Source organism: Sphaerodactylus townsendi, linkage group LG03, assembly GCF_021028975.2.
Source record: "Sphaerodactylus townsendi isolate TG3544 linkage group LG03, MPM_Stown_v2.3, whole genome shotgun sequence".
Lineage (NCBI taxonomy): Eukaryota > Metazoa > Chordata > Lepidosauria > Squamata > Sphaerodactylidae > Sphaerodactylus > Sphaerodactylus townsendi.
The window spans coordinates 116,478,765-116,506,698 of NC_059427.1; the positions used below are offsets into that span (position 1 = coordinate 116,478,765).

Genomic DNA, 27,934 nt, shown 5'->3' on the forward strand with positions numbered 1-27,934 from the left:
GCAGCTTGCCACTGTACGCCACAGGGTTCCTCGGGTACCGTTAGAGAGAGCAAGTTGTCAATAATTCACTTAATGGTTGCAGTTTTCCTACAGGGAGGGAGCCATTTAGATTTCTACCCTAGGCACAAAAACATCTCTGACAGGCACTTAGATGAAACCAAACAAAAAGTGTAACAAAATCCAATTGATCTTTAATTATTTAAGCAATTCAAATTCATATTCCACTAGAAGAAGCTCAGATTGTTGAATATTATCCAAGTACAATCATGTTGAAAAGGCAGAGATGAATACAAACATTTTTGTTTTGATATATATCAGCCTGTAGTCACTTCAGCTGTTAAACATTTACAATTTCCTTTGGCTCTGAGGTCCTGATGTCGTGACACTATATCTATTGCTCCCTTTTAAAGACCCCAGGTATATAATACATAATAGAGACTAAACTTCTAGAACAGAATGCATGTACAATGTACCATCATTCAGAGCATATTCACATTATACTACATGTATTTTGGGAGCCTAAACTGTAAGCCCATATTGGTTGCCCATAATTTCAGGCTCAGCTGAGGGCTACACTTTTTTGCATTTCATTTTCTTTAAAAATCACGCATAAATGTATACTTCTTATATTCCATATCTAGAAATGGATTGTTCCACAGGTTTTAGATGAAAAGCAAAGCGCTATGGACCTTACTAATTCCTAGGAAGCAAAGCTGACTGCAGCTGTAATAAGTCTGAAGCACATACATTACTTTTCTTTCAAGGCAGAAAGAGCAGAAGGGGCTATCAATGTCCATAAGACAGCAGGTGGCTTCCATTATAGTCCCATCACAGTGAATAAGGATTGATGGGTGATTGATGGGTTGCACATACAGTTAATAATTGGGAGCTCTTGTAATGAACTGGAATCCTGAAATTGTGTACACTGAATACTATGAAGGGGATTACTTTCAAGTGAGCAGCTTGGATCTTAGCTAACCTTAGAGACAGGGGAAACATGCCTTTTCTAAATGCATATGGATCGTTCTGATCAGTGAATTCTAGCTACTTCTGACTTTTTAAAAAAGCATTTCCACTGGACTGAACGGTTATTATAGCAGGGCAAAACAGGTGTAAATACATTGTCCACAAATCCTTTCCCAAACAGATCTAGATTTGCAAACTGTAATAGTTTATGCAGCCTTTAACTATCATGCAAGTTAAAGCACTTTGCAGTGCAATCCTGCAAAGAGTTGATTTTAACAGGGCTTAGATTGGAGTAATTTTGCATGGGATTGCATTGCCAATTTCATTTCTGCCTTGTTTAGGTGACAATTCAAGATGCCAACATCCCATATAATATCAGATCTGTGAACTCTGATTCTCTCTCATTCTCATTCACATCAACCCTGTGCCTTGCACTGAATGTGGTACATGTGGTACACCTTGGTCCTTCATTTATTAATGCACATACGTGAAGGATGGAAAGGCCCTTCCTTAGATCCAAAAGGTTCCGAACTTGGTGGTATGACCTTGCTTTATTGAAGTGGCTCCTTTCTGGCTTTGAATAGGGACAGCCAAGAAAAACTATTGCCATAAGCGTGTGTGTAGTTGTATCAGAGATTCAAGTTAAAGGTAATGTTGTCTATCAGAGAACCTGCAATGGTGAACCATTATGGCAACTACCCTAAATGAAAGGAGTTTAAGGGGTCAGCACTTAACTACTAGATTTATATTTGGAAGTTTCTATTTTGGCAAAAAAACAGAACCTTTTACATCACAGCAAATGGAAGGCAGCACAACCCATTGGGATTTGTGCTGGTGGAATGTTTGACCACAGAGTCCATAACATGAAACTAAAAGTCGGTATTGAGAACCACATTTCCCCCGATCAATCACACACATACCATACATAACAAAACCTAGCCACAAAACTGTGAAGAAAATGAGATATAAGATTTAACGTAGTGGCTTAGATCCTCCAGTAACTTTGTGCTAATGGAAGGGGGGGGAGGGCATTTCTCACCGATTCCTACTGCAGTGCCCTAGTTTGCGCCTCATGCTGTTCCAGGCTGCAGCAAGAAAGGGGGGACGCAAGGAAGTTCTCTTCTGCTAACAGAAATGCCTTCCATGAGTGGAGATTTACTGCAGGATCCAAGCCGATGTCATTCAAATTTATATACAAATACAGAACACCGAATTATAATTGTCTTGTAAATGAGACCACAATTATTAAATTGAAAACGTATGAAAACTAACGAACAAAGAAGGCAGAATAAAAATAAATATCATGGTCACCATAACCTGAAGTTACAGAAGGCTTTGCTTAAGTGCGTTTGCCTTGATTCTGACACTTCGATGCCCTGAGGTGGCACACAACTGGGAAAAGTTCCTGGAAAAGAGCCAGTCATCTTGTCTGCAGAATATCCTTATGATGAAACAGGAAGGCAGCCGGGCACATTGCGTATCTGTCTGCTGCTACCTCAGTTTACAGAAGTACACTTTGTTCAGGAACTGGGGTGAACTGGAAGTACTACAACAGTGCACCTGAGGGCAGTACATGCCAATTCCTTGAAATTCCTTTCCTAACAGAGAGGTAGGCTTAATTACCAGTTTTGCTTCTACACCCATTTCATGTAATTAATATTTTTTTTTTGCAAACACACAACTAAAGGCTGAAAAGGACATATAATCTCACATGTGTGTGTGTAAACCAAATCAATAAGAACAGAATACAGAATAAGCATCTCTATGTTAGTGTTGCTGAAGGAGCTACATCCAAAATCTAGAGCCACTGGATTTTTCTTCCCATATCTCTCCACTATTTGTCTGCTCCTGTACAAAATTTCACTGCCTTCGGTGGAAATTACAGCAACAAATTATATGTTCGTTTTATTTAAGAAAAGTGAGGTACCAACGTCCTCTAATTAGAGGTTTAGATCCCAACCATGCGCAACCCTACCATGCGTAACTTGAGATACCAATCTTTGAATGATTGTATTTTAAGAATGTAATAGGGATTCATAATCATAAGTATTATAAGGTTTATCCCTACTTTCTTGTTAATATAAAACTGAACAAGGGAGCAATTCTGGAAAACAGCAGGGTGAAGCTGCAGCAAAGTGTTTGAAAATTATTTTTAGGAACAAGTTTGTAAGTCTCCAGTATGGAAAAAAGGACCAAAGAAGTGCCAAAAACTCTTCCATAGTTTCATTTCTGAACACCACCCATCTAGGGAATCTTAAGGGGAAAATGCACCCAAAGTAGAAATAATATCTACAGAAATAAAGCTACAGCACTATAGGTATATAACCTATGTTTGTTTCCGTTTGCCGGGACTAGGCCCCACACCAATGATATGCATGGAGACTGCACACTAGCAAGGCTTGCTTGATTCCTTTTTTTGTGGATATAGTTGCTCCTCAAGATAAGCTTGCTAATAACTAATCGTGGTGAAGCCTTATTGGTCTTGACAAATGTGAAATTGTGATCAATACTGTGTGTGTTTCCTTTATTTCTTTTTCCATGCATGACTGTGGGCAAGAATCTGCTGTCAAGATCAGGGCCTGGCCATCATCAGAAAAATCTCCAACCCACAGAATGGGATTATCACCAGTGTAAGAAGCTGGACAATCAGTTCTTACCTAAGGAGCTGTGTGATACAGACTTGGCATTAGGCAGGCCTCAGTATAGGAAAACAGATTGGTGGAGGAGGCCAACCTTCATTTTCAGAGATTCTGGATTCAGTTCAGAGGTCTTTGTGTCTGAACGACTTCTCCCATATAGATTAGCTATACTCTCCACATTTGGCCCAGTGATTTTCCTGTCCCCCACATTTATTGCTATCTTACCTTTTGGTTTCTTTAATTAATCATCCAGAACTGCTAAAAACAGATAAAATGTTCAAGATCCAGGCTTGTTGCCTACCCATGTCTCTCTCAAAGGCCAAGATCTCAACATTCAGAAGCAGGCTAGAAATGCCAATAAAACATGACAACAAAAATAGAGAACATTTCCTCTAAAGAAATGAAGTTAAAGCTCATAAAGAAAATAATTACCCCTCTTTCTAGATTTTCTAGTGACAACTCTCAAATATCCCAAAATACGGTAAAGTGGATTTGTTGAGGTACGGTAAAGAATTATACCACTAACTGGTTTGTTCTATCATATTTTGATAACTTATGAGTTAGAGTTTGGTAATGATACAAAGTCACACAACACAGTACCTTCTGAGAACAACGAAATTCATGGTAAATCATTTTTGGCACAAAGGACTTTGTACGAAAAATTCAGACTCAAAGCACCAGACAACATGCACTGATTCTGCTATGCTCCTTCCACTGCAGTGTACCTCTGCTCTACGCTGAGGGATTCCCTGTGCCTTACAAAAGATCCCTGGAGACACATACTCACAATATCAGGCTTTGATTAAATAAAGACATTCCAAATATGCAAGGGCTAAGGAACACTGTGATCCTACCTAGTCTCAATGGGAATAAAGGCAGCCCCAGTTCTTAATTCATAGTGCCTCAGATCTCCTGTTGCATAGAAGGTGCCAGTGCTGAATGTACCAAAAACCTTATGCAAGTCTTGTAATCTGATTGGTCACCACTTGATATCGAAACTGTTGGCAGTTGGTTTTTCCATGCTGTATTTAGTGTGTAATGTTTCTCTAACCCGGGTGGAGTCAATCCCTTCCAACCACTCTTGGTAAAGCTTCTGCACGTGCTCGCTGTTTTCAGGAAGCTGGACAGGAACAGCAGCATATACATCCTCCATCTGACGGAGAAGTGCTCTGTCTGGTTTTCCATCTTCAGTCTGAGCCTGGCCCTTTCCATTTAAGCATCCTAGAAGGCCAAAGACAGGAGAGATGGTCTGATTTCTTGGGAAGTTAAATAATGATAGCATAATGCATAAACAAAATACCAAATGCTAAATCTAGTTCAGCACAGCAGTTTAAGATTTTAGAAACTTCTAAGCAATCTTCCTGCTAAATTTGGCATCCAAAGTGGTTGCTGTAAAAAGAACCATGATTATACAGCATCAGTAAAGAAAACCAAAGAATAGCAGATAAAATAGCCAATATTGGATACAGAAACTTTTTTACAGCAGCTCAGGCTGCTGTAAACAAATTAAAATCTCCAATATAGCATCTTCAAAACAACAGAAGTACTAAATCAATACTATCCCAGCTAAAACAATCAGAACATAATTGATTGTTCTCAAAATGAAAGACAATAGAACAGACTTTGCCTAGAGCCCAGTGTGAGATTCTCTTCAAAGTAGTTTCATCTTCTTTTCCATTCAAGTTTTCATCCTTTTGCCTTTCTAAGGTTTTTGGTATCACTCCCAGCTAAGCTCAGTGCCTTTTACTTGGAATTTCAGTACTGGAATACAAAAAATCCTGTTCTTTAAGGATCTGCCTAAAATGGATCCAAAATATTGGACTCATCTTATATACTGCATAGCAATATGGAATTCTAGGCTTTCTAAGAACTGGAACTATAAAATGAAGTAGAAGTACGCAGTATTGTTTATTTTATTTTTAAAGATGCCAGTATTCACATATAAGGTTGTGCCAATTTCCACCGATTTTCCTCTCCTTCTCCAGATTACCATCAGGCTGTTTCTGAAGATCTACCTTTCCCTAGTTGAATTTGGGAAGCTCCTTTTCTCAAAGAAAGTGCTGGTACTCCGTACTGGTCTGTATCATCATGCATCCCCCTGGAAATATATATTGAAGTTTTTCGTTTTGACAGAATTTCAGTAGACCTATCACCATCTATCAAAACCCAACAAAGGGCAAAATCAGAATAGTTAGCTCTGTCAGTATCTTTTCCATCACAAAATAAAAGGGTGTTGAGAGATCCTTTATGTTTTAACATTACCTCCAGGACAAGCTAAAACTTCTACGAAGTGGTAGACACACTTTCCCTTTTTCAGTTTTAAAACCATGTTTTGGATGTTTCGAAATCCATAAGTTGCAGCAAAGCGCAACACTGTCTCTCCTTCTTTTTCTAGTGTGACCTCTTGGAAGTCTTTGTTTCTGAAAAGACACACAGAGAAGATTCTGAATACTTCCATCTGGAGCATTAGTTTGAGAACTATTATATCTTTTTCAGCATAAATGATGACACCAGATTTGAGAATTCATCCACAATTTTCTGGACCATCTTTGTTCTAGAATGCTTGGGTCCAAGTGCCTTGGGGACAGAATTAGGTAGGCACCAGAACCCAAATGGAGCATTCTAGGACAAAGAGGGTCCAGGAAACAGTGGATGCATTCTCAAATCTGGTGTGATCTTTATGTTGAAAAAAGTATAGAAACTGTGTTTGGTGCATTCACAGAAAGCACTGATTTCAGTGGAATTAGAAGGGTGTAACTCTGCTTAGAACAGCATTGCCACAGTTTCACAGACAGTAGCATATAAAGGTTGCATTTCTCAAACCAACCTAATGGCCACAAATGGTTTTTAATTGTGTGGTGAGAAAGTTACTGTTCTTTCAGAGGACATAGGGAGCAGCAGTGGCATAGTGGTTAAGAGCAGGTGCATTCTAATCTGGAGGAACTGGGTTTGATTTCCAGCTCTGCCGCCTGAGCTGTGGAGGCTTATCTGGGGAATTCTGATTAGCCTGTACACTCCCACACACGCCAGCTGGATGACCTTGGGCTAGTTACAGCTTTCCGGAGCTCTCCCAGCCCCACCTACCTCACAGGGTGTTTGTTGTGAGGGGGGATGGGCAAGGAGATTGTAAGCCCCTTTGAGTCTCCTATAGGAGAGAAAGGGGAGATATAAATCCAAACTCCTCCTCCTCCTCTGCTAATATGCCCAGCATAGGACTGCCCATTGATAACTGATGCCTTTGATGATTTAGAGCAGTGGTGGCGAACCTTTGGCACTCCAGATGTTATGGACTACAATTCCCATCAGCCCCTGCCAGCATAGCCAATTGATCATGCTGGCAGGGGCTGATGGGAATTGTAGTCCATAACATCTGGAGTGCCAAAGGTTCGCCACCACGGATTTAGAGCTTCACAGTAAAATACATAGCAGCTCCCCTCCCCATGCACACTAGACATGTGATACCAGAAACACATCATAACAGTGCTTCAGAAACACCACTGTTCTTAAAGCCTTCAGGGTTTAATTCAAGGTGCTCATTTCAATTTTTTAGTCTCAAAACAAACATTCCACTTTTCTTACAAAAATCAGTTGTAAAAGCCTTAATATTTAACTCTTTCAGGAATGCCAGCCTCCAGGTGGGATCTGGGGATCCCCTGGAATTACAGCTCATCCTCAGACCATAGAGATCAATTCCCTTGATGAAAATGGATGCTTTGGAGGATGGGCTCTATTGTACCCTCGTAAGGTCCATCCTAGGTGAACAGATTGTTTTCTGTGGGCTGCAGGATTAATGTGCCAGACCTGGGAGCAAGTAGTCTGTAGAATGAGTGTGCCAGGTCTCTACCCTTGGAGCAAATACCAGAATTTATTTTGAGTTGGCATTTCTGCTGTGAAAGGTTCTTGATTGAGAGTTGTTACCCTAACATAAGTTATATTATATGCACAGACAGAAAATCTCAGGTTGTTTAGTTGTTGGCCTATCTCCCTATTTGAGGTCACCATGCACTTGTGGTGATAAGGAAATTGTATTACTTACAAGATTGTTTACCCAGAGAGTTAATGTAGGCAGATCAAGAACCCACAACTATATAGATCTCAACTGTTTTATCCGTGCATCTAAAATGTCAGGAATGCACATGACAAGCAAATGTTTTCAATCACATGTATGATCATACACACCACAAGTGGCCATGGTTCCTGGTGTGTGCAGAAGCACCGAAAAACACACATTCATTGCAGTCTCTGTGCAAAGTGACTTTAAGTGTATATTTTCTGAACTGCTGTTTTTGAGTAATTTAGTTCGGATTTGCTACTTACTTTAATACTCTGTATGTGATTTCCTTCACATCAATATCGAACAGCTCCTTGGCAGCATGCTTAAATATGTGTTCCAGGTAACCATCTGACCTCCTTCCATCATGCCGGATTAACTCTCCTTCTTTTATTCCACCAAACCTTATAAAACGATGGTGGAAATCAAAAAGGTAAAAACATGGTCTGGATCAGTTTGCGATTGTCCAAGAGCTCAATTAGCTCTGATTTGTGCACAGGCAGTCACCATACCCAAAGAATAACCGTAATACTATGTTTTCCTTAACCACAGTACAAGAGTAACATTAAAACGTCGCCACTGAATATATATATTAAATGTCTGCCATCTCAGCCCCCTGAAAAACTGGGACTATCATCCTTGTTTTCAGCCCAGAAGTGTGTACCATCACTCTTAGACAAAGAGCAACAGGGAAGGGGAAAGAGCAGAACAGTCTATTGCTGAATTATTCAGGCAGACAGGATGCAAATTACAAGTATGCAAGCCTGTTTTTGAAGTAGCTGGATATAGAAACAGTTTTGCCACCTGTCTGTACTCCAGGATTACTAAGTTATCGCTGAAGCAATTACCATGACAAGAATTACTGTTTCTGTTCTTTTTGTGAGATGCTTTATGACTTCTTTCAGCCTAGTTACCTAAAGTGTCCCACAGAAATTACTTACAGGGTATCGAAGGCCACTTCTTTTACTTCTTTCAAAGAAGTTTTTCTCTGTTCCATTATTTGGAAGATTTCACCTGCAGAAAAAAACCCCAACGCATTTCACCTTAGACACACAGAAACAGAATAGGCTGAGGGCCAAGGAACTAATACTTTGAGATAAGGCTGCCAGGCTGTAACTTGGAGAACCTACAGATTATCAACACTGATGCAGTGGAAGAGACTGCTGTTGTTGGACTCCTGCCCTGATGCATACTTTCCTCCCCATTTGGTGAAATACAGAAGACTTCAGTTTGGGCCCACAGCAAATGAGATGAAAAAGGACCTTGGAAAGACAACGGTGAGGAATGGTGAGGGTAAGAGTATTAGAAATGACAAACTTAATGACACCTGGGTAGAATACTATGACTTGCTGAAGGGGAAAAGTAAGTTTGCCAGCCTCCAGATGGAGCGAATAGATCTCCCACAACTACAACTGACCTCCAGTCTACAGAGATCAGTCCCCCTAGAAGAGGTGCTTTGGAGGATGAACTCTATGCCATTATCCTCTGCTGAAATCTCTCCTGTCCTCAAACTCTGCCCTCCCCAAATTTTGCCCTCAAATCTCCAGGAATTTCCCAACCTGGAACTGACAACTGTAGGGAGAAGATACCTGATCATGTGAAATGAAAGCAAGAACAAGTTTTCCAGACAAAATAAGAGTTTCCCCTCCATATGGCTGTTTCCGCACAGCCAGCGGCAGCGGCATCCCACCAGCTTATATGAAGCTGGTGGGGCGTCGGGACTACTCGTACGGTCCCGTGCAGGCAGCCCCGACGCCACCGCTGCCCAAAGGGGCGGCTCCACATGGAGCCGCCCAGGGTGTGGTCAAGGGACTTACCTTGCCCTGTTCAGCTCCAGGCAGCTTCACAGACACCCCACGCTGTCCTCTGACTCCTGGGGGTCAGAGGGCAGTGTGGGCGTGTCTTTGCAGCCACCCAGAGCTGAACAGGATGGCAAGGTAAGTCCCTTACACACACCGGAGGGACCAAAAGTGGTGCCCTCACACCAGTGCAGTTTGCATTGCGCCGGCCCGAAGATGCGGCTTTCAGAAAACCTCGCTCAGGGAGCAAAGCTTGAAAGTGGCGTCTTTGCACAGCTTGGGCGGGCCCAGCACAGCACTGCTGCGTTGCAGCAGCACCTGCTGTGCGAACAACGCCCCAGGGACGGTGTTTTCTCCATCCCTAGGGCGCTGTTTTCCGCCTGCGCGGAAACAGCCTATGATAGCACTAAGGTCTTCACTGTTGCATTGGTAAAGAACACACCTACTTGAATTCTGAGATCAATGAATGGGACTCTCCCATCTATGGGAATCTACCTTGTCTGTGACTAGTGTGGATTTGTGGGAGCCTTTTCAACCCCCAAAATATAGGATTCCTATGCCAAGAAAACCTTCTTTTCCAGAATTTTTGGGAAGGACTTTTATTAACTCTGAAGTCATGGCCCTTTGCTACTCTTTTTCTATGTTCTTATCATGCCCTGTTGTTTGATTTTCTAACAAAATACTTATAATGGTTTAGGATTATTTTAAATTTTTGTAGCCATTAAAGCTAAAGTCAGGCTCCAACCTATACCAGCATCCCTAAAGTATATCCCCTTAAAATATATATATTTTATCACCATCCCCGAATATTCTATCCATTTGTTTTAAACTTTTCCTCTGTAAGGAAGATAGAGGTACTTTATTAAATCAAAAGAAAGAAAATGAAACTGAGAACCAAAGTACAAATGTTGTACGTGTGTGCACACACACACACATATATACACACACACAATTATTAACAAAGTTAACAATGAATTTTCTTCCCCACTGCTTCAAATACATAAACACGGTTTCAGGGCTGTTACGAGCTATCCAGATTGAAGTGTACCGATTTGCTGCTGCCATGTACAGGCAGACCTGCTGGAAAGTCTGCTCTGATGAGCAAAAGTCACCTCATTGTTTTTCACTGCATAAGTGCCCACCAAGGGAAATGTCTACCTACCTGATGTTAAAACACAATCAACGTCACGCGAGCTATACAAGGGGTTGTAGAAGTCTTCTCGCAAAGCTTCCAGTTTCTTGTCGTAGCAAGGTGCCACAATTACGTGAAAAATTTTATCAGGAGACAGATTCTGATGATGAAAACAGAAAAAATGAAGTAAAAGAAATATGGCTTCAAACCCTTTTTTTCAGAAAAAGCAATGATGCTTAACAATGGTGCCTGTGGCGAGGGCAAAGACAAGTAAAACTTCCCAGAAAGGGCAATTTCCCAAAAAATTTACAAGGTATTGGAATTTTAAGCTCAGAACAGACACGATGCCGGGAATTCCACGCATGAGCTGTTTCAGGGCAGGATAATGTCATGGGCCCAGGGGAATCTTGATCTCGCCATGCTCCCAATCCAAATGAGGATTCTGTACATCTGTTATTTAAAGGCAAAAACCCACGTGGGATATGTGGAATACCCAATGTCACATTTGTTTCCAGCCTGCAGCTGCTAGTTTTACATTATTCACACTGATTTTGTTTATTAATGTTTATCTGAATAATCAGTCTACTTGTGCTCTATCACTCTAAGATGAAATGGAGCCTATTTCCAATCCATGAGACCCCTCCAGCTATCATGTTGGTGATTTGATTTGAGGGCAGGCGAGCTTGAATGGGCCTGAAAATATCCCTAATCAGGATGCGATTGCTTACCTGCTGTTTGGCAAAATAACCCTTTACGAGGGAGCCCATGATCTGCTGTGGTGATTTTGCAGTGCAAATATATGGAGTCACTAGACTGGAAAGGACTCTCTCGGCATACTGTATCCAGCCTATAATGAGTCAACAGGAAAAACAGTAAGGTATCCTGACACTGGATTGATAAACCAAGATAGGTAAAAAATATATGAAGCAAAATGGAAAAACAGGCAAATGGACAAACTACTGAGATATCCAACAAATATTTTAAAACACTGCCTATGTCTTCCTTTCTATTTAGCTGATCTGTTAATGGGAAAACCAGCTCTGGGGGGATGTAACTTTTTTTACTTCTCCCCAAAATCATTAATTCCTGGTTCTGTTTTGCAACACGGATAGAGGTTCAACGTAGGAAAACATTTACATATGTTAATGACTGAGCCACTTTTTGGAAAGAGGGGAAGAATGTCTTCCCTTGCCAGCTGATCTATTTGTTGCATTTATTTTTTGTCAGCAGATGTACTCCCGAGCACAAAAACAGCTTGCCATTCCTTCTAGCTAGCTTGCCAATGTGCTTGTATCGCATTCTTTCCAAAAAGATCAGAGTGAAGCAGTTTTGAGAAAGAGAGAATGGAGAAAGCAGAGAAACAGGGTTACAGCAGGATGTTGTGTGGAAGCTCAAAATCTCTCTAGTTTGGAAGCCAAGCCAAAAAAAAAAAATCTCCTTGTGGAAGTAACCCCATGCCCTCCTCCACCATACCCTCTCATATCCACATGCATATGACTTCCTTATCCATTACCATTTCCAGACAGAAAGGACTCAACTGGAAAGATACCAAGAAAGAAATAAGAGCTATCTATGTAAAATAGCTGCTGCTTACAAAAGCAAAATGCTGGGTATTTCAGATAATCATTGGCTGCCTGAAGATACGTTAATGCATTTCTGGAGACCTCTGCTCTATCAGGTTCTGCCATTTGTATCCTGAGTCATCCTGGTGCTGTGCCCATGATACTGGGCTTTTACACCCCTGCCTCCACACTATCACCAAACAACCACTGGGGAGCTTAAGGAGAGACGCCAAGAGTTTGTTATGGCATGAATCATTTCCCAAGTTGATTGACCTCCAAGTATCTATTTCTTGGGAGGAAAAACAGACAAGAGTTCAATCCTTAGCTCCAACCTTACAGTCGACATTACTAATTGTTTAGTTACGCAAACAGCCTCACTGCAAGAGCCAGAGGGCAAGGGAGGCTTTTATCAACTCCCACACGAACAACCCAGCCCTTTCTGCACAGTCATCAGCAGAGTCGCTGAAAGCAATGCAAGTGGCAACAGAACCAGGGCCCAAATTCTTCTGCCTGTGGCCTGTGCTCTGCCCACCTCCACTCAGCTGAAGTGAGAATGAAAAAGGAGGAAAGGAGTTGACCCAGGCTGCACCATACTTGTCTACCAGTAGAGCTTATTCACAGGACTGAAAAAATCAGCTAAAAATAAACTAGCAAGAACATTCAGCTCTTCTGATTGTCAGAATAAATCTTAGCAATCGTGCCTGCTATGCTCAGAGGGCAGAATCTGTTTTGTTTTAATCACTAGATTTTTTTAAAGGGACAAATCTCTGAAACGCTTATTTAAAAAGCAATCCCCAAAGTGCTGTCTGTGTACATGCCCTGCTGACATAAGAGGGCTGTGAGTAACAGCGATCCTGGGACCATTGCCTTTTCATCTTCCCAAACTTCATCATTGAGCTGCAACGAGGCATAACAAAAATGCATACACCTATTTACCCACAAAATGTATTTTTCAAGTTTGCTACAAATAAACATATCTGTTATGTCTTCCTTCTTATTGTTTTGAAATTTTTAAATTTCTCCTTTATTTAAAAGACAAGACATGCACCTAAGGTGTTCTAACCATGGTGTGGCTAAGGTATTTCCTGGTGTGGCTGCCAAATTGTCCATATCATTTTTAATTCCCTGCCCTTCTACCCAGTGGGATGTATGGTCACAGTCAAAAATAAATAACCATTATGTATGCAAACCTTTTCCCAGATTAACTATATTTCTGGTTCATCTGTAGCTTTTTAAAAAAAGCTCAGGAATTGTGCAGCTTTGCATATTTGTTAGTTGGGTCTCTATAAAACTAAGTGATCCTATGCCAATATCACTAATCCTTCTGACATGCATGGTAAGCAGAGAATCACACAACTTTTGGCAAAATACTTTTTTGGGGGGGGGGGGGGACTGCCTAGGAAGGTAACAGAAATTAAAAACACAGTTATACTCCCTGACAGTCTTACAACATCCAGAATGTACAAAGTATAGATGTGATACATGGAAAAAGATGTATAGCAACCATTGTGCATATAATAATATAATATATGCATAGTAATCATTGTGCACTAACACCACAAGAGAGAGAAGTAAGAGATACCCTAGGTCAGAGTTTGGGGCACGATGCCTGCACAGTTGCAAAACAGCATCATAGGAATGAGTCTGGTGCTGATCTTACCAGGACCAAAGCAGGGAATTTTCCTGGATGTAGTGTTTTAATACACACAGAGAATCTCTACAAATCACAAAATTACTCACTAAGCTTCAAGGTCTTACTATCTTCAAGTGCCTAATGATCCCAACAAAGCCCATCTCAATGGTGAATACTGGAAATGTATGAATGGTGTCATATGTTGGACTGGGTTTCTCACCTGGGCAAGCAGAAGCAAACATTGGTAAGGCATATTCTTCTTGACTCTGATGGCGGTACCGCTGCACAAACTCCTTCTGGCTCTCCAGAATACTAAAATCAGCAGCTATTGTGGTGTCAAAGACATAATGTACTCCTAGAGGAAAATGATAGCAGAACTTTAAAACATAATCAGATTCGCTGCAGGGATATGTGGTTTCTTAGAATGCTCTGAGTGTCCTTCAGCCTTTTCAAACACATTGAAAAAAAATAAAATCAGAATGTCAAGGTGGTAAAGAGAGCAGCAGTGGCGTAGGAGGTTAAGAGCTCATGTATCTAATCTGGAGGAACAGGGTTTGATTCCCAGCTCTGCCGCCTGAGCTGTGGAGGCTTATCTGGGGAATTCAGATTAGCCTGTGCACTCCAACACATGCCAGCTGGGTGACCTTGGGCTAGTCACAGTTATTCGGAGCTCTCTCAGCCCCACCTACCTCACAGAGTGTTTGTTGTGAGGGGGGAAGGGCAAGGAGATTGTAAGCCCCTTTGAGTCTCCTGCAAGAAAGAAAGGGGGGATATAAATCCAAACTCTTCTTCTTCTAAAGGACAAATCTGCACTCATGTTTCACGGAATGGCACAAAAATGAAGTGTTTATGCAAACTCACCAGACTGGTCAAAATGGCTAGAATTTGGGCAGAGAACCATTCACAAACAGTAACTATCAGTGTGTATCAAAAGCAGTTATAATCCCCCCCCCAAAAAAACCCTCAAAAGGGTACACACAACCTCTTGAGCACACCTACCAGTGCCAATGTATTCCAGTGCCTTGAGGCCAGAGATTCTAAATTTCAATACTCATTCCTATGTCCAACACTGTGACCAGAAATTGGAATAAAATTTTATTTATGTTACAATGCACACACAGTGAATTACCACTGTTACTCTTATAGACTAAGATGGTGGGAACAGGAGGGAATATGAACAAGAGACAACAAATACACATAGATTTCCAGATCAAATTTCAAAAGAAAAGGGCCCTAAGGACTTGTGGGGTTTGTTGTCTGATGTTCCAAGCAACAGGTATTTTACCAAAGTAACTGAGCCATACTGTGTTCAGTGGGGATGTACAGTAATTGCAAAAGAGAACAGAGAATCTAGATGGGAACAAGACTTCAACTGATGGGAGGAAGATATCTGCTGATTTCTCACTTTCCACAGTAATTTCCCCCTCATGCTATTCCTGGGGATCCTCCATCCTCTAGAAACAGCATGGGAGGGCTTAAGGTAGCAGGTTTGGGCGGGGGGATAAAATCATCATGCTCCTCTGACATAATTCCTTCCATTGGGGGTAATTTGGGGTGAAATCCAAGCTGCTGTTTGCAATCACCTCCTTTACCTGTAGCATGGGTGCAGAGGCTTAGCAAGGGGGAAAAGCGCCCAGTGCACTTGTGGGTCCTCCGCCCCTGCCACACCCTCGGAACGCCCTCGCCACACCCCCACAGGGGCGCACGCCTGGTGCGTCGCGCACCCCTGGTGCGTCGCGCACCCCTCCCCCTCTTGGAGCTATGTCTCTGCATGGGTGTTTTTGAACCCTGGTTTATAATAGAATACTTTCCCCAACTTTTCTCCTGTAAACAAGACTTAAAAACAAAAGCAACATAAAACAAAAACCCTTAGGTTCTTAAGCCGTGTATTAAGATGTACATGTGGAAGGAGGATGAGGATTCTGCTTGTCCTGTTCCTTGCTGCACTTGATTACTAGGCTGGTGCACATGGGCTCAGCAAATATGTAGCATGTATGGATGAAAGGATGCATTCGGGGTTTAGGAGTTTACTACAATTCATGAAGATCAAGTGTGGTAAGGAAGAGGGGGCAATGGGGGCAGTTCTAATCTACACTGCTCCCCAATCTCTACAGGGACAGACCAGTTGCAGGGGGCTCAAATTCAACATTCTGTGATGGAAATCTTCACTCTGCATTCCACAGTGGTATTGGAGCATTACAGATTTCTCAGTTCCCTGAACACAATCCTAAGAAAGCTTTATTAGTTGACTTGAATTATATCCATTTTTTTCTATAATGAAACTCAAGATAGCACACATAAGGTTCCTAGAAGATCTCTTTCTCATCCAGGCGCTGACCAGACTCGGACCTGCTTAGCTTCACGTGACTTCCAAGTATACCCAAGTACTGTGTTATATCAGAACACATTATTGATTGTGGGTGCCGTCATAAATGTATTCCAGTTTAATAATTGCACAATCCTTTCTGATGACTTGGCACCTGCTACAGAATTTGCCAGAAAAGCAAAATGTAAAATACAAATAAAAATAAAGGGGGAGGGGGGGAGAGAATGCAGCTTTTGTTTTACCATAATAACGGACCTACCAAGACTGCGGAGGAAACCACAAAGCCTCTTGGCTGCTTCAGTTACACAGATATTGAATTTAGCAGCAAAATAAGGCAAGGACTGAGGGCATATAGACACGGCCACCACTTTGTGTTTTGAGGTATCACATTTCTGGAAAACAATACACAGCAAAACATACAGGTAGATTAATATTTAACCATTCAGAGTACATCCTTATCTCATATCTTATTAATTGTTCTGAGTTGGACATTGATCCAGAGTTTAAGTTAAGTTTCAGGAAGTTGTCATTGGCATCTCCCCCTGCCACTGCTCACTACCACAATATATCACCACACTGTTCTAGGCAATTTGCCATTCTTGGTTCCTCTCCCTATTCTTAAGGGCAGGAAAGAAAGAGAAAAAATACTAAAACTGGAAACTGCAAGAACACAGCCAAGTTGATTTCTCCAGACAACAGAAATACAAAACAGCATTATGGTGGCTGTTCGTCATCTTTCTCTCTCTGTCTTGTTGCCATAATGTCAGGAGACCCATGGCAGGCAAGAGATCAGAAGGTAAAGAAATATAGAATTGTGTTAGACAAAAGAGGAGAGGAAGAAGGCTGTGTATCTCCAGTTTTTGAAATACAGTGAAGTGTTACAAACATGGTAGTCGGGTTGCAACCTCCCAATGGGGCCCAGAGTTCTCCTAGAATTATGTTTGATGCAGAAAAAGGCAGCTTCAAAGGAAGGATTGTATGGAAATACATTTCTTCTCTTCCTAACCCCACACTCTACCACTACTAGGATCAGTCCCCAAATCTCCAGGAATTATGGTCACAGTCAATCCCAATCCTTAGACCATAGACCATCCTTAGATGGCAAACCTATGGCATGGGTGCCAGAGGTGGCACTCGGAGCCCTCTGTGGGCATGCGCACACAGAGTTCGTCATGTGGGGGGCGGAAAATCACACACACACACACCCCACACACAAATCTAAGCTGGTCTGGGCTACTGAGCACGATGTGCGCACACTGTGGTGAGCAGGGAGGACTCGGATGGCAGGCCTGGTGCCTGTGCTCCAGGTGGCTGCTGCCCGGGGGGGGGGGGCAGAGGAGGCAGAGATGCTTGAGAGGCACAGAGCGGTGCGGGCGGGACTTGCTGGAGGCTAGAGCAGGCTGGCCCCTGCTCGAGCGGGTGGGGCGGAGGAAGAGGGAGCCAACCGATTTTTTCTAATCTAAAACCTCAGCATTCAGGTTAAATTGTCGGGTTGGCACTTTGCGATAAATAAATGGGGTTTGAGTTGTAATTTGGGCATCACTGCCTTAGACAACTGTACCTTAATAATACCCATTTATTTCAAAGTGGGGACTTTCAAAGAATAATGGGGATAGAAGTAAAATCACTGGGAAACTTCTCCCCATTAGAGATTTACAGCCCCATCCAAAGGGGGTGCAAAAGGGAAACCTTGTGAGGGTGCATTTGCCCTCCCTGGGGCACTTACCCTGGTGGAGGGGGCAGATATGCCAGTGGCAGAAATGACAGTGGCAGTATATCCCGCAGCCCCACCGCTGCACTGGCGTCCTGCTTAATGCCAGTGTGTGAAGGGGAGGCGGGCCAGGCGTTTCCAGGGGCAGAGGCAACAATAATCAGTTCCCTCGCAGGGTTTAGGGCTGGCTAGGCGGCACATCAGCCCTTGGACATGCCACCCTTATTAAAGTATGTCCTTTAAACTCTATGGGGCTCCCGACAGTGGGAATGTTTTGGGGGTTTTCCAAGATCCCGGTGCCACTGGAAAGCCCTATGGGAGCCAGCAGACTGCCGTCACCCTGACACCATGTCCCACCACCTCTGGGTTTGGATGGGACTGTTAACCAGGAGGATGTTCCCATCCCCCTCCATTTTCCTCCCACTGCTTAATTCAACAGCTCCTGAAACAAGCTTAATCTCCCCTTTCCCCCTCCCACTCTCTTTTTTCTTCAAAGCAGCATTTTTCAGCATACCTGGAAAGTCCCACACTAGAAACCCCTAATTTTTCTACATATTGCCACTTTGCAGCCCTACTGATAGGCGTTTGACTATGGTTATTTTATTTAAAATATTTATATACTACTTTTCGGTCAGAAGTCCCCAAAGCAATTTGAAAATAGATAAAATTAACAATTTTTAACAGAATTAAACCACATATACATACATATTTCAAACTGGCATTTGTCACAAGTACCTCCTGAAACAAACATTGGCATGTTCCTTCAGCCTAAAGAGACTTCTTCCAGCTTTAGTGGCTCTTCTGTGTGAGGACAGGCCTCTAAAGTTGGAGGAAGGCTTCACATTTTATTCATTAGAGTGGAAGGATATGCCACAATGGAATAACAGCATTTGCCACAATCTCTGCCAATAGGGTTATATTTTAAGAACAGGAGAAAAGAGGATGAAACAGTGAGAGAGAGATCAAGCAAAACCTTTTACATGAGTGTGAGTTCTAGCTGTATTATGTTACAGCTGCAGCATTAGTGCAAAGTGAAAGACTTGAAGAAGGAAAAGTGGAAGAAGGTGTTTAAAAATAAAGCAATGAAAACAAATATGACATACCAACAGAATGGATTTGACTGTGTAGAGAAACTGAATGCTGGAGGGAGAGGGAGTCACTGCAAAGATACGAAGAATGGGGAGACAGATCAAAGAGAAAAGCAACAAAAAATAGGTAAGTAAACATATTTTAGACAGAAGACAAAGAATTTGAATGAGAAAGAGGGAAACCAATGAAAAAGAATGTTATAATAGTTCCAATGAGTAAGAAAACATGCATTTTAGGATTACTTAGAAACTAATGGCAATACAACTTAAATATACAGTGAATGTGCAGCAGGAATAAAAAAATAAAGGAAAAGTGTCAAAAAGGATATCTGGAAAAAGAAAAATGGACAATGGTATTTCTGTGACTTGGAACAGAAACAACTATGGGCATGAACGAAGACATAGAACGTGGGACAACAGTGTGTCACAGAGAATTCATAGGGAAAAAGAGTATTTTGGGTATGGGAATACCAGTTTTAAAGTTGTAAGGAATGAGTCCTAAAGACAGGGTAAAATAGGAAATGCAACATATTGCTGGTTCTTTTAAGAAGATAGGTATCATAAAGTTCTACTTCATCATATTCTTTCATTTTTCACCAAAAGCAGAATGCTCTTCATGCACACATTACCTTGTTAAGGTTTAGTACCTGGAAGAGCTCCTTCTGATTCTGCTGGAAAACTCTGACAGCTTCTTCTGAGGTTATGCAATTTTCACAAGCTAGGCAGTCACTGAGGAATATTTTTGCATTAGCCAATTTATGGAATTCACTTTTCTGAAAATGAAGAACACCAACAAAAAAACTTAATAAAAATGCAACAACACTCTGTTAAGCTGCGTTATTCAAAAATGCCATGCTAAAAAATTGTGGCTGGATAACCAGGTGTCAGCAGTTGGTACTGCCTGGAACGAAGACCTAGAGGTGAAGGGCTTGGAACTGCTGGAAATTTCTGCATATACATTCCCTGTTCTACTTCCAAAACACCCCCTAAAATTCTGTCTCTGGGAAGAAAGGGAACCAGGAAGAGTCTGGGGTAAGAGCCAGAGATTTGAAGCGGGGAGGGCGAATCAATAAAAATCATTCCCTTCCCTTCATGGAGGAACCCTCTCCGAAATCCAATCCAATGAAAGAATGAGGTTTTGATCAGGGAGTGATTTACAAGTCCTGATCACAGACAATATTGAATTTATTTACTTAATCTACTTTCTCCCCCAATGACGTGGCTTACATGGTTCTCCTCCATTTTATCTTCAGAACAAACCAAGTGAGGTACATTAGACTGAGAGTACGCATCTTGCCCAAAATCATCCAGCAAGCTCCCATAGCAGACTGGGGATTCAAACCTGGATCTCCCAAATCCAAATCCCACACTTCCACCACTGCAATATAGTGACACTCCTCAAAGGCCATGGCAGATTGATTTTTCAATCAATCTACAGTTGTACGATGTCTAGATTTTGATCAACATGTCTCTTTAAACTTCCTAAATAAACATTTTGGTGCCAACTTTTTAGCCCATTTTTCTCATTGTTTTCAGAGAACGACTACCATTAAATCATGGTCAAATTATTTGGAGCTCTACTATGAAACACTGTGGAGTACTTGTATTTCTGGAGGCAAAATGGTGCAGAATAAGGGACATACCATTACACAAGACAGGATTGCTAGCAAGTGGTCTCTGGGTTAGATGTGACTCAGGAATAAAGTATATCAAGCCTGCAGTGGCCCAATCAGGCTTAACTCAATGTACTGTTAAAAACTGCCCTTAGGTATCACCCAAAATATTGCTTTTGAATTACGTGAGAGTCAAGACATACTTAACATTTTAATGTTACATTCTGTTATGATTTATGCACACAATGTTCTAGCCATACCCCTCTGCACGTACTCTGTAAATATGACTCTCTTAAGTGTTGGAAAAATACCATGAAGAATGTGTATCCTATCACCTCTATGGAGCAGTACTTTTCAATATCCCCCTCCGGTCTAGCAAAGTCCACTGAGCTCTTGGGGCAGGGGGTATCAGCAGACTTTCAGGAGCTGCAAAAGGGAAAGGAGGAGCCAGCGCCACCTGAAAGCCTGGCAATATTTATTTCAATATAAGCTTTCATGTCACAGCTCACTTCCTCAGACATGCAGTAGATTCAGAAGGAAGTTGCTATAAATTCAATGAAACTTATGCCCAAGTAAGATAGAATCAGACTGCAAAACTGTGCTTTTGTGTCTGACAAATATTAAATTTATACTTGTTAGAAAGACAACTATGTTAAAAATGTCAATCATGTTAACTTCTTAAATAAAATTTGTGGCATATTTTACTCTTATTCCCTAGAAGTAAGCCTTCCTTTCTCCAATTACCATTTTTTAAAAATAGTGTGCATCCACTATCAGAAGTCTGAGTAACCATGATATAGATTAGTGGCTCCAAACCTGGAGTAAGTGTACCCCTGGGGTACGCCCCACCACATTTGGGGGTACGTGAAAAAAGTACATAATGGGTTTGCTAATATGGGGGCACTTGGATCCAGTAAATGGCATCTGGGAATTTCTGCCTTCATTGTTACTTTCCCCCCTCTTGTTGCAGCCCAAAATGCCCCAAGGGGACTCCACCTACAGAAATGTTCCACTAGATCTCAGTCTAGGATCTCTTAGCAAAGACTTCTGCCTATCTGAGCAGACAGTGCTCAGCCAGATGCACCAATGGTCAGAACAGATATAAAGCAGTTTCTGTTAAGTTCTGTAGCAGTTACACCATATGGAATGTATCATTTGTTCTGGTTTCATAAAGCCCATATGAGTGTATAATGTTTTCACAAACCAGCAGTGTATAAGGAAACAAAACAGAATGGCTCCAATGTAGAAACAGTGAGCCATAATGAAGGCAGCAATCCAATGCACATTCACTTGGGAGTATATAAGTAAACACTTATGAATACATTATATATCTTATTGAGGCCAGTGGAATAAATTAGGCATTATTTACATTTGAGTCAGGTCAGCATGATTTAGATTAATAAAAATGTGTTATTACCTCTTCATTTTCTTCATCTGAATTGAGAACATCAGCTCGCATACTTTGTTGTTCATCATTTTTCGGTTTTTTACTACATTCCTGAAACATTTAATAGCCTTTAGTGATAAAACAAAGTACTGTACAATACAGGTAAATGGGCAATGGAAAAGTATCTAACAGTCCAATCCTGATGACCGATGGAGGAGGGGCCAGTGTGCCAGAGGCAGTACCGCACCGTCTCCAACAAGCTTCCCAGGGTGGAAGCCAACCAATGTCAGCTCCACCAGCGGGAACACCCCTGCCATGGGTGGGTGGGGGAGCCCTGACATGAGGCCAGGTGCTGTGGCCAGTTGTTGCAGGGCGCCCCAGGAAGGACATTTCTGCAGGTGTAGATTTATGCTGCCTCCAGAGGGGGATTCATGCCCTTCCCCCCAAAAAATTGGACATAATGTCATGTGCTAGATAAATAAATAGGGACAAAACAATTAATACAAATAAAGGAACAGGAAACCTTGCTATGTAGTACATAGATTTCAACCACTTATTAGGTTACCTAGTTGTGGCTGCTGTGAGGCAAACCCCTGTAGTCTAGCCTTGGAAGATGTAGGAATTAAGGATCTAACAACTATCAGTCACAAAGCTCATTGGGTACCTCTGGCCAAGTCCCTATCTGCCAATCTACTTTATAATGATAAATTAAAAACCCCTAAACTATATATAAACTCACATATATACCCATTATGATCCCATATACTCAAATGGCCTGAGGCTCAGGGAGGGAAAAGAAAGTCAAGAAAACAACAGGCAAACTGTAGAATGGACAGCAGGGTACAAAATCAATTTGGTAATCAAGGAGAGGCATTTGGAATATAATTAAGAGCTCTGATGCATCTCATTTTGCATGGAATTAGGCTGTAAATACACTCCTTCTTGATTAAGAAATTTTAAAAAATTAAAAGAAGCAAAAACCAGTCTTGTTTTCTTTGCGGAATTCTTAATGACAAAAGAAAGTTTCCTAATGGAATCTGTTATTTGATGTGCCCCTGTCTGTGTAACTATTCCTGAGTAACAATATAAATTCAAATCACCCAAAGTATGGTTCTCTCAACGTGGAGCTTCTGTGCTCTTAAGCAGATTAACAAACTGGTCGGGATGGTGCAACATGTAGAGTTTAAAGCGGGACACACAATCAAGCTGCTACATGCCCAGTACATTCTTTCAAAGCAGTACCACACACATACTGTTTGTGAATAAATAGGGATCTTCAGAGCCCACCAGAAAGGCAAATCCACATGATGCTATGCTGGGAATCTGACTTAAGGTAAAAGAGAGAAAGCAAGAGTATATTCTGGGAAGCAGTGGCAAAATGCCCTCTCGCACTGTATGTCTAAAAAATACTCCACAATTTCCCAGACATATGTTGCATGCTGAACCACACAGAGGAGACTGGAAGAGCAGTGCAATGCAGTCCTAAGCAGTAATATCTCTCTAAGACACTTGACTTCAATGGAAACAGAAGGGTGTGACCTGCTGTGGGGCTGGATCCATACTAAATTGGCCATTTCTATCACTTAACCCTTCCTGCTGCAGCCCCTTCTCATGTTGTTCCTCAAGGTCCCCTAACCTCCAGAAACAAAATTTAGGCAGACCTTCCACGGGGGAATCTGGGGACAAAATCCCCGGGCGGCTGTCTTTCAGTCACATGGACCCCCCTGGAAAATCGCCCCCCACACTTCTAGCCTGGTGGGCATGCTCCGTGCAGCGGGTCAAGGCAGAGGGGCGCAGTGTGCACAGGCACAGGAGTGGAGGTGAGTGGGAAGGAAGCGGCGCAGACTAGCCGCACTGGAGCCTGGAGGCGTTGCACAGGCTGGCTAACAAGCAGGTGCTGCTGGCCGCCAGGCTGAGCGAGTGCCAGGCAGGAGGGGTGAGCTTCAGGCCCCTGTGCAGTGCGAGTCAGTGCCCCCTCCTTGGGCTTGAGCATGGGCTGGGGGGAGGGGTAGGCGTCGGGCATTTCTTTGAGAAAAAGGAAGCCAAATTTAGGAAAGTCACTGCCCTGTAGCTCCACTTTAGAGGCACGTCTTGTTCTCATTATACATGTAACAGTATTTGAATGAAAAGTGTGTTTGTACTGGACGGGGGGGGGGGGGGGACCAAAAAAACTGAGTGCACTTTTCCACAACCTTCATTCCCTTCACCCTGTCTTCAGTGGGGCTCTTCCCCATTCCCTCTCTGTGTCCTGGACAAAGAACTGGCACCAAATGTTTGGCATCAGAGGGGTAAGGTGGGCTGGAGCAGCAACTGCTATCAGTGGGATCAGCACTGGTGAGTGGGGGCTGGGGGAGTGGGGAGGGGAGGTTCCAGTTCTCCTCCATGTGGGGGTAGGAGAACTGCCAGGTGCTCCTCTGCTGGGTTCTTTCTCTCCTCCTTTCTTTCTCTCCCCTTCTTTCATTCTCTCACCTTCTTCCTTCCATTCCTCCCTCCCTCCCTTCCAGATCTCATTCTCCCCCCACCCCCCGGTGTCCTTGCATGTCCCAGTTCATTGTAGGACATGTGTTCTGTGGATTCTTTACCAAAGGAATCTCCATTGCCTTTTGTCATTTGTAACAATTTATAGAATAATACTACTGCCTTTATCACACTCCTGGTCATGGTTGGGGAGGGCAGCTGCCCATACGGGGGGTGGGGAGGCACAGAAAACTCAGAATTTTTTGCCCTGGGCTCCATTATCCCTAGCTATGCCTCTGGCACAATTTCATGGAAATCAAAGGGCTGCAGGGAAAGGGGAAATGCAGGAAGGTCCCATTCCAGTGATGTAAAATTTAGTCTGGATCCAGCTCTAAGACTGCACTTTGACAGCAAGAGCCTTACTCTGTAAAGGATGCCCCTTTCAGAATCCTGCAGTAGAATAACTTAACCTATCGAAGTGCCTAAACAGTAACTGCAAAGCATTTCACATATTACAGGACAATACAGCTCTTTCCCTCAGATATACAATATTGAGAAATCCAAAACAAAAGGCATATATCCAGGCATTTTATTTTTTCAGAACTTTCACTTATGTCAGAATCTTTTGAAAGTCTATTTTGCAATTTTTTTGCTGTCAAATCATCACTGACATAGTGACCTTGTAGGGTTTTCAAGGCAAGAGACATTTGGAGGTGGTTTGCCATTGCCTGCCTCCACATCCTGTCCCTAGTACTCCTTGGAGATCTCCCGTCCACATAGCAGCCAGGGTCAGGGCTGAGAGTATTCAACTGGCCCAAGGTCACAACTACACCTGTCTTTATTTTGCAATATGGCATATTAAATTTAATGGGATTTACTGCTCAGGTAGGATACATAGGATTGCAGCTGTCAAGCTAATGTTATGAATGTTTATTCAGAAACATAATTCACAAGAAAATTACTCACCTTTTTGGTGCAGTTTTCACACTTCATTTGAAGGTCTTTGTATTACTGTCTTTGGTGTGCTGGGTAAAACCTGCTGGTTCTCATATATTTGTATCAAAGAGATCGAGAAGAGGAAAACGCTGCCTAGACAGTCCAGCTCCCTGAAACAGTAAAGGCACAAATACAAAAAGGAGTGGTCAGAATCCTTTATTGCTATCATGGCCTTTCATCCTTCATATAACTATTCTCCTTTGTGACCAAAGCATTCTGCTTCAGCTGCCAATTCTTCCTGTAACTGGGTAAGTCTTTCAGGATCAGGCATTTCAAAAGTGGGATGGTTCTAATCTAATCTAGTGTTACAGAACTGACTAATCAGCAAACGTCTGCTTTCAACTCACAAGAGACAGAAATACCGTAGCATACCAAAACATGAGCAATTCTGATCTTTAGCTCCAATTATACATATTTTACGGTACCACAAGTAGATATAAGAACATAAGAACATAAGAACAAGCCAGCTGGATCAGACCAGAGTCCATCTAGTCCAGCTCTCTGCTACTCGCAGTGGCCCACCAGGTGCCTTTGGGAGTTCACATGTAGGATGTGAAAGCAATGGCCTTCTGTGGCTGTTGCTCCCGAGCACCTGGACTGTTAAGGCATTTGCAATCTCAGATCAAAGAGGATCAAGATTGGTAGCCATAAATCGACTTCTCCTCCATAAATCTGTCCAAGCCCCTTTTAAAGCTATCCAGGTTAGTGGCCATCACCACCTCCTGTGGCAGCATATTCCAAACACCAATCACACGTTGCGTGAAGAAGTGTTTCCTTTTATTAGTTCTAATTCTTCCCCCCAGCATTTTCAATGAATGCCCCCTGGTTCTAGTATTGTGAGATAAATATATGCATAGCAACTTGCAAATAGCATGTATGTATACAGCTTCAAGGTAAACATTTTAGCTACTGTATACCTTAATAGAAGATGGCTGTATACCTTAATAGAAGATGGCTTAATAGAAGATGACCAGGCATTCAGGGACAGGTGTGTGTATGTGTGCATGAGAGATGGCCTTGGAGACATACAGTACAGCTAACTTTCACAACATAGGCTGGGGGATCCTAACTGATAAATATCTATAGAAGCCTGTTGCTAACAATTACACATTACCAGTTGGTTCCTTCTAAGAGTTGATGCTCCAAAGGAACAACTAGGCCTCTTTCATCTTCAAAATGCTATACTAAGAACAAATGAGTAAGTTTGCAATATATCTTCTATCAGGGCCACAGAACGCAAGAGATGCCCTTCATTTCAGAACACACAGTGCCAAATTGAAGAAATCCCAGTTCAGCAACATCCATAATTTGGAAACACCAGGCAGCGGTAACGAGCCATTAGCCAAAACTAATTTCTTATCTGTACTTGGTGCCTGGAATCTACACCAGCCAATCACACCCATACTCACTGGGCAGGGCTTAAACCCACACTTCTTTTTAGAGGCATTTAGGAGTCAAATGCACTTCATTAAGAAACTGTGGCCACTGTAGAGAGTACCATAAAGATAGGATTCAACTGTTTTTAATAAAGTGTCTGTACTTCTGTGGAAGGCTTCCCAGCCCAGTTTGCAAGTGTCTAGAGTCTAGACCCACCTGAAAATCAATACAAGGTTTACTACACCAAACCTGACACAAGGGGTGAATGCACTTGGATTTAGAAACGCAGAATAACCCAACCTACTTATTTTCTTAACAAGAGGAGCTATTCCTGTTCCCGTAACAAATGAACAGATCCTCATGGAAATCAACGGCATTTCGACACGTCTGTATAAGACACTTCAGCCTGTGCTGCAGAGCTTTACAATTACTTGGAAGTAACTGTAAGACACAGATGTTTCAAGCATACTCAGCAGCACAGTTTATGTATCCCAAGTAAGGACACGACCCCTCCCCCTCCAGCATCAAACCAGAAACAGCTCTCCTGTATCTTGTGAGGTCTCTGCTTAAACATTTAAGGTGCCTTTTAAAAAATAACAGCCAAACCTGGTACACTTTATCTCCGGGATTACACAAATGATAACGTGTGTGTGGCAATTGGAGGGAGTTCTGAATTTTGATCCTTTGGAATTGCAGACATACATTCAAAACACTCTTCAACATTTTTTTTGCAAGCTCCGCATAAAACTAACGATGAACAAATCTTACTCTCGCGACCGCAAGTCATTATTTCGCCTCTGCAGATGCAGAATTAAGAAAGCGGAAAATAAGCCACCTTAAAATAGGCACCCGGACGTGCAAGAGCAAGCTGCGGCAGCTGCCGCCGCCGCTGCAATTCAATTCGTGCAAAGGAATTAAAGGGAAGCAAAGCCGACACAGTACCTTGAAGCATAATTCGCTTAAGTCACAAATGGCATCACTAGATGAAATGAAATAGCACCGCTGCTAGAGACTGATGCACGCCGCTATCACCATTTAAAAGCAATCCAGAGCACAAGTAACGGGGTCCTGAACGGCTCCAAAGGAGGACACGACCTTTCTTTCTTTTTTCCTCTTATTTTGGGGGTAACCTTGTTTCTCCTCCCTCCGCCCCTGCCGTTTGCAAGCGTTCATTGTAGACCTGAGAGCTGTCACGTA

General features: G+C 42.3%; 1 protein-coding gene across 3 annotated transcripts; it reads right to left on the reverse strand.

Moving 5' to 3' along the window:
- Positions 1-169: 169 nt before the first annotated feature.
- NARF (nuclear prelamin A recognition factor) lies at positions 170-27,933 on the reverse strand. 3 transcript variants are annotated; one of them, XM_048488687.1, is made up of 12 exons: positions 27,680-27,933; positions 25,331-25,470; positions 21,938-22,018; positions 19,555-19,680; positions 16,368-16,500; positions 14,003-14,137; positions 11,316-11,434; positions 10,618-10,747; positions 8,598-8,670; positions 7,923-8,060; positions 5,868-6,025; positions 170-4,826 (listed from the first exon to the last, which is right to left on the reverse strand). In XM_048488687.1, the coding sequence occupies exons 2-12, from the start codon at positions 25,355-25,357 to the stop codon at positions 4,585-4,587; spliced, it is 1,362 nt and encodes a 453-aa protein (XP_048344644.1). In that variant the 5' UTR covers positions 25,358-25,470; positions 27,680-27,933; the 3' UTR covers positions 170-4,584. The 3 variants fall into 3 exon arrangements, with proteins under 3 accessions (XP_048344644.1, XP_048344642.1, XP_048344643.1); XM_048488685.1 differs by having other exon boundaries at positions 19,537-19,680; XM_048488686.1 differs by lacking the exon at positions 27,680-27,933 and having other exon boundaries at positions 19,537-19,680; positions 25,331-25,604.
- Between the last annotated feature and the right edge of the window lies 1 nt (position 27,934).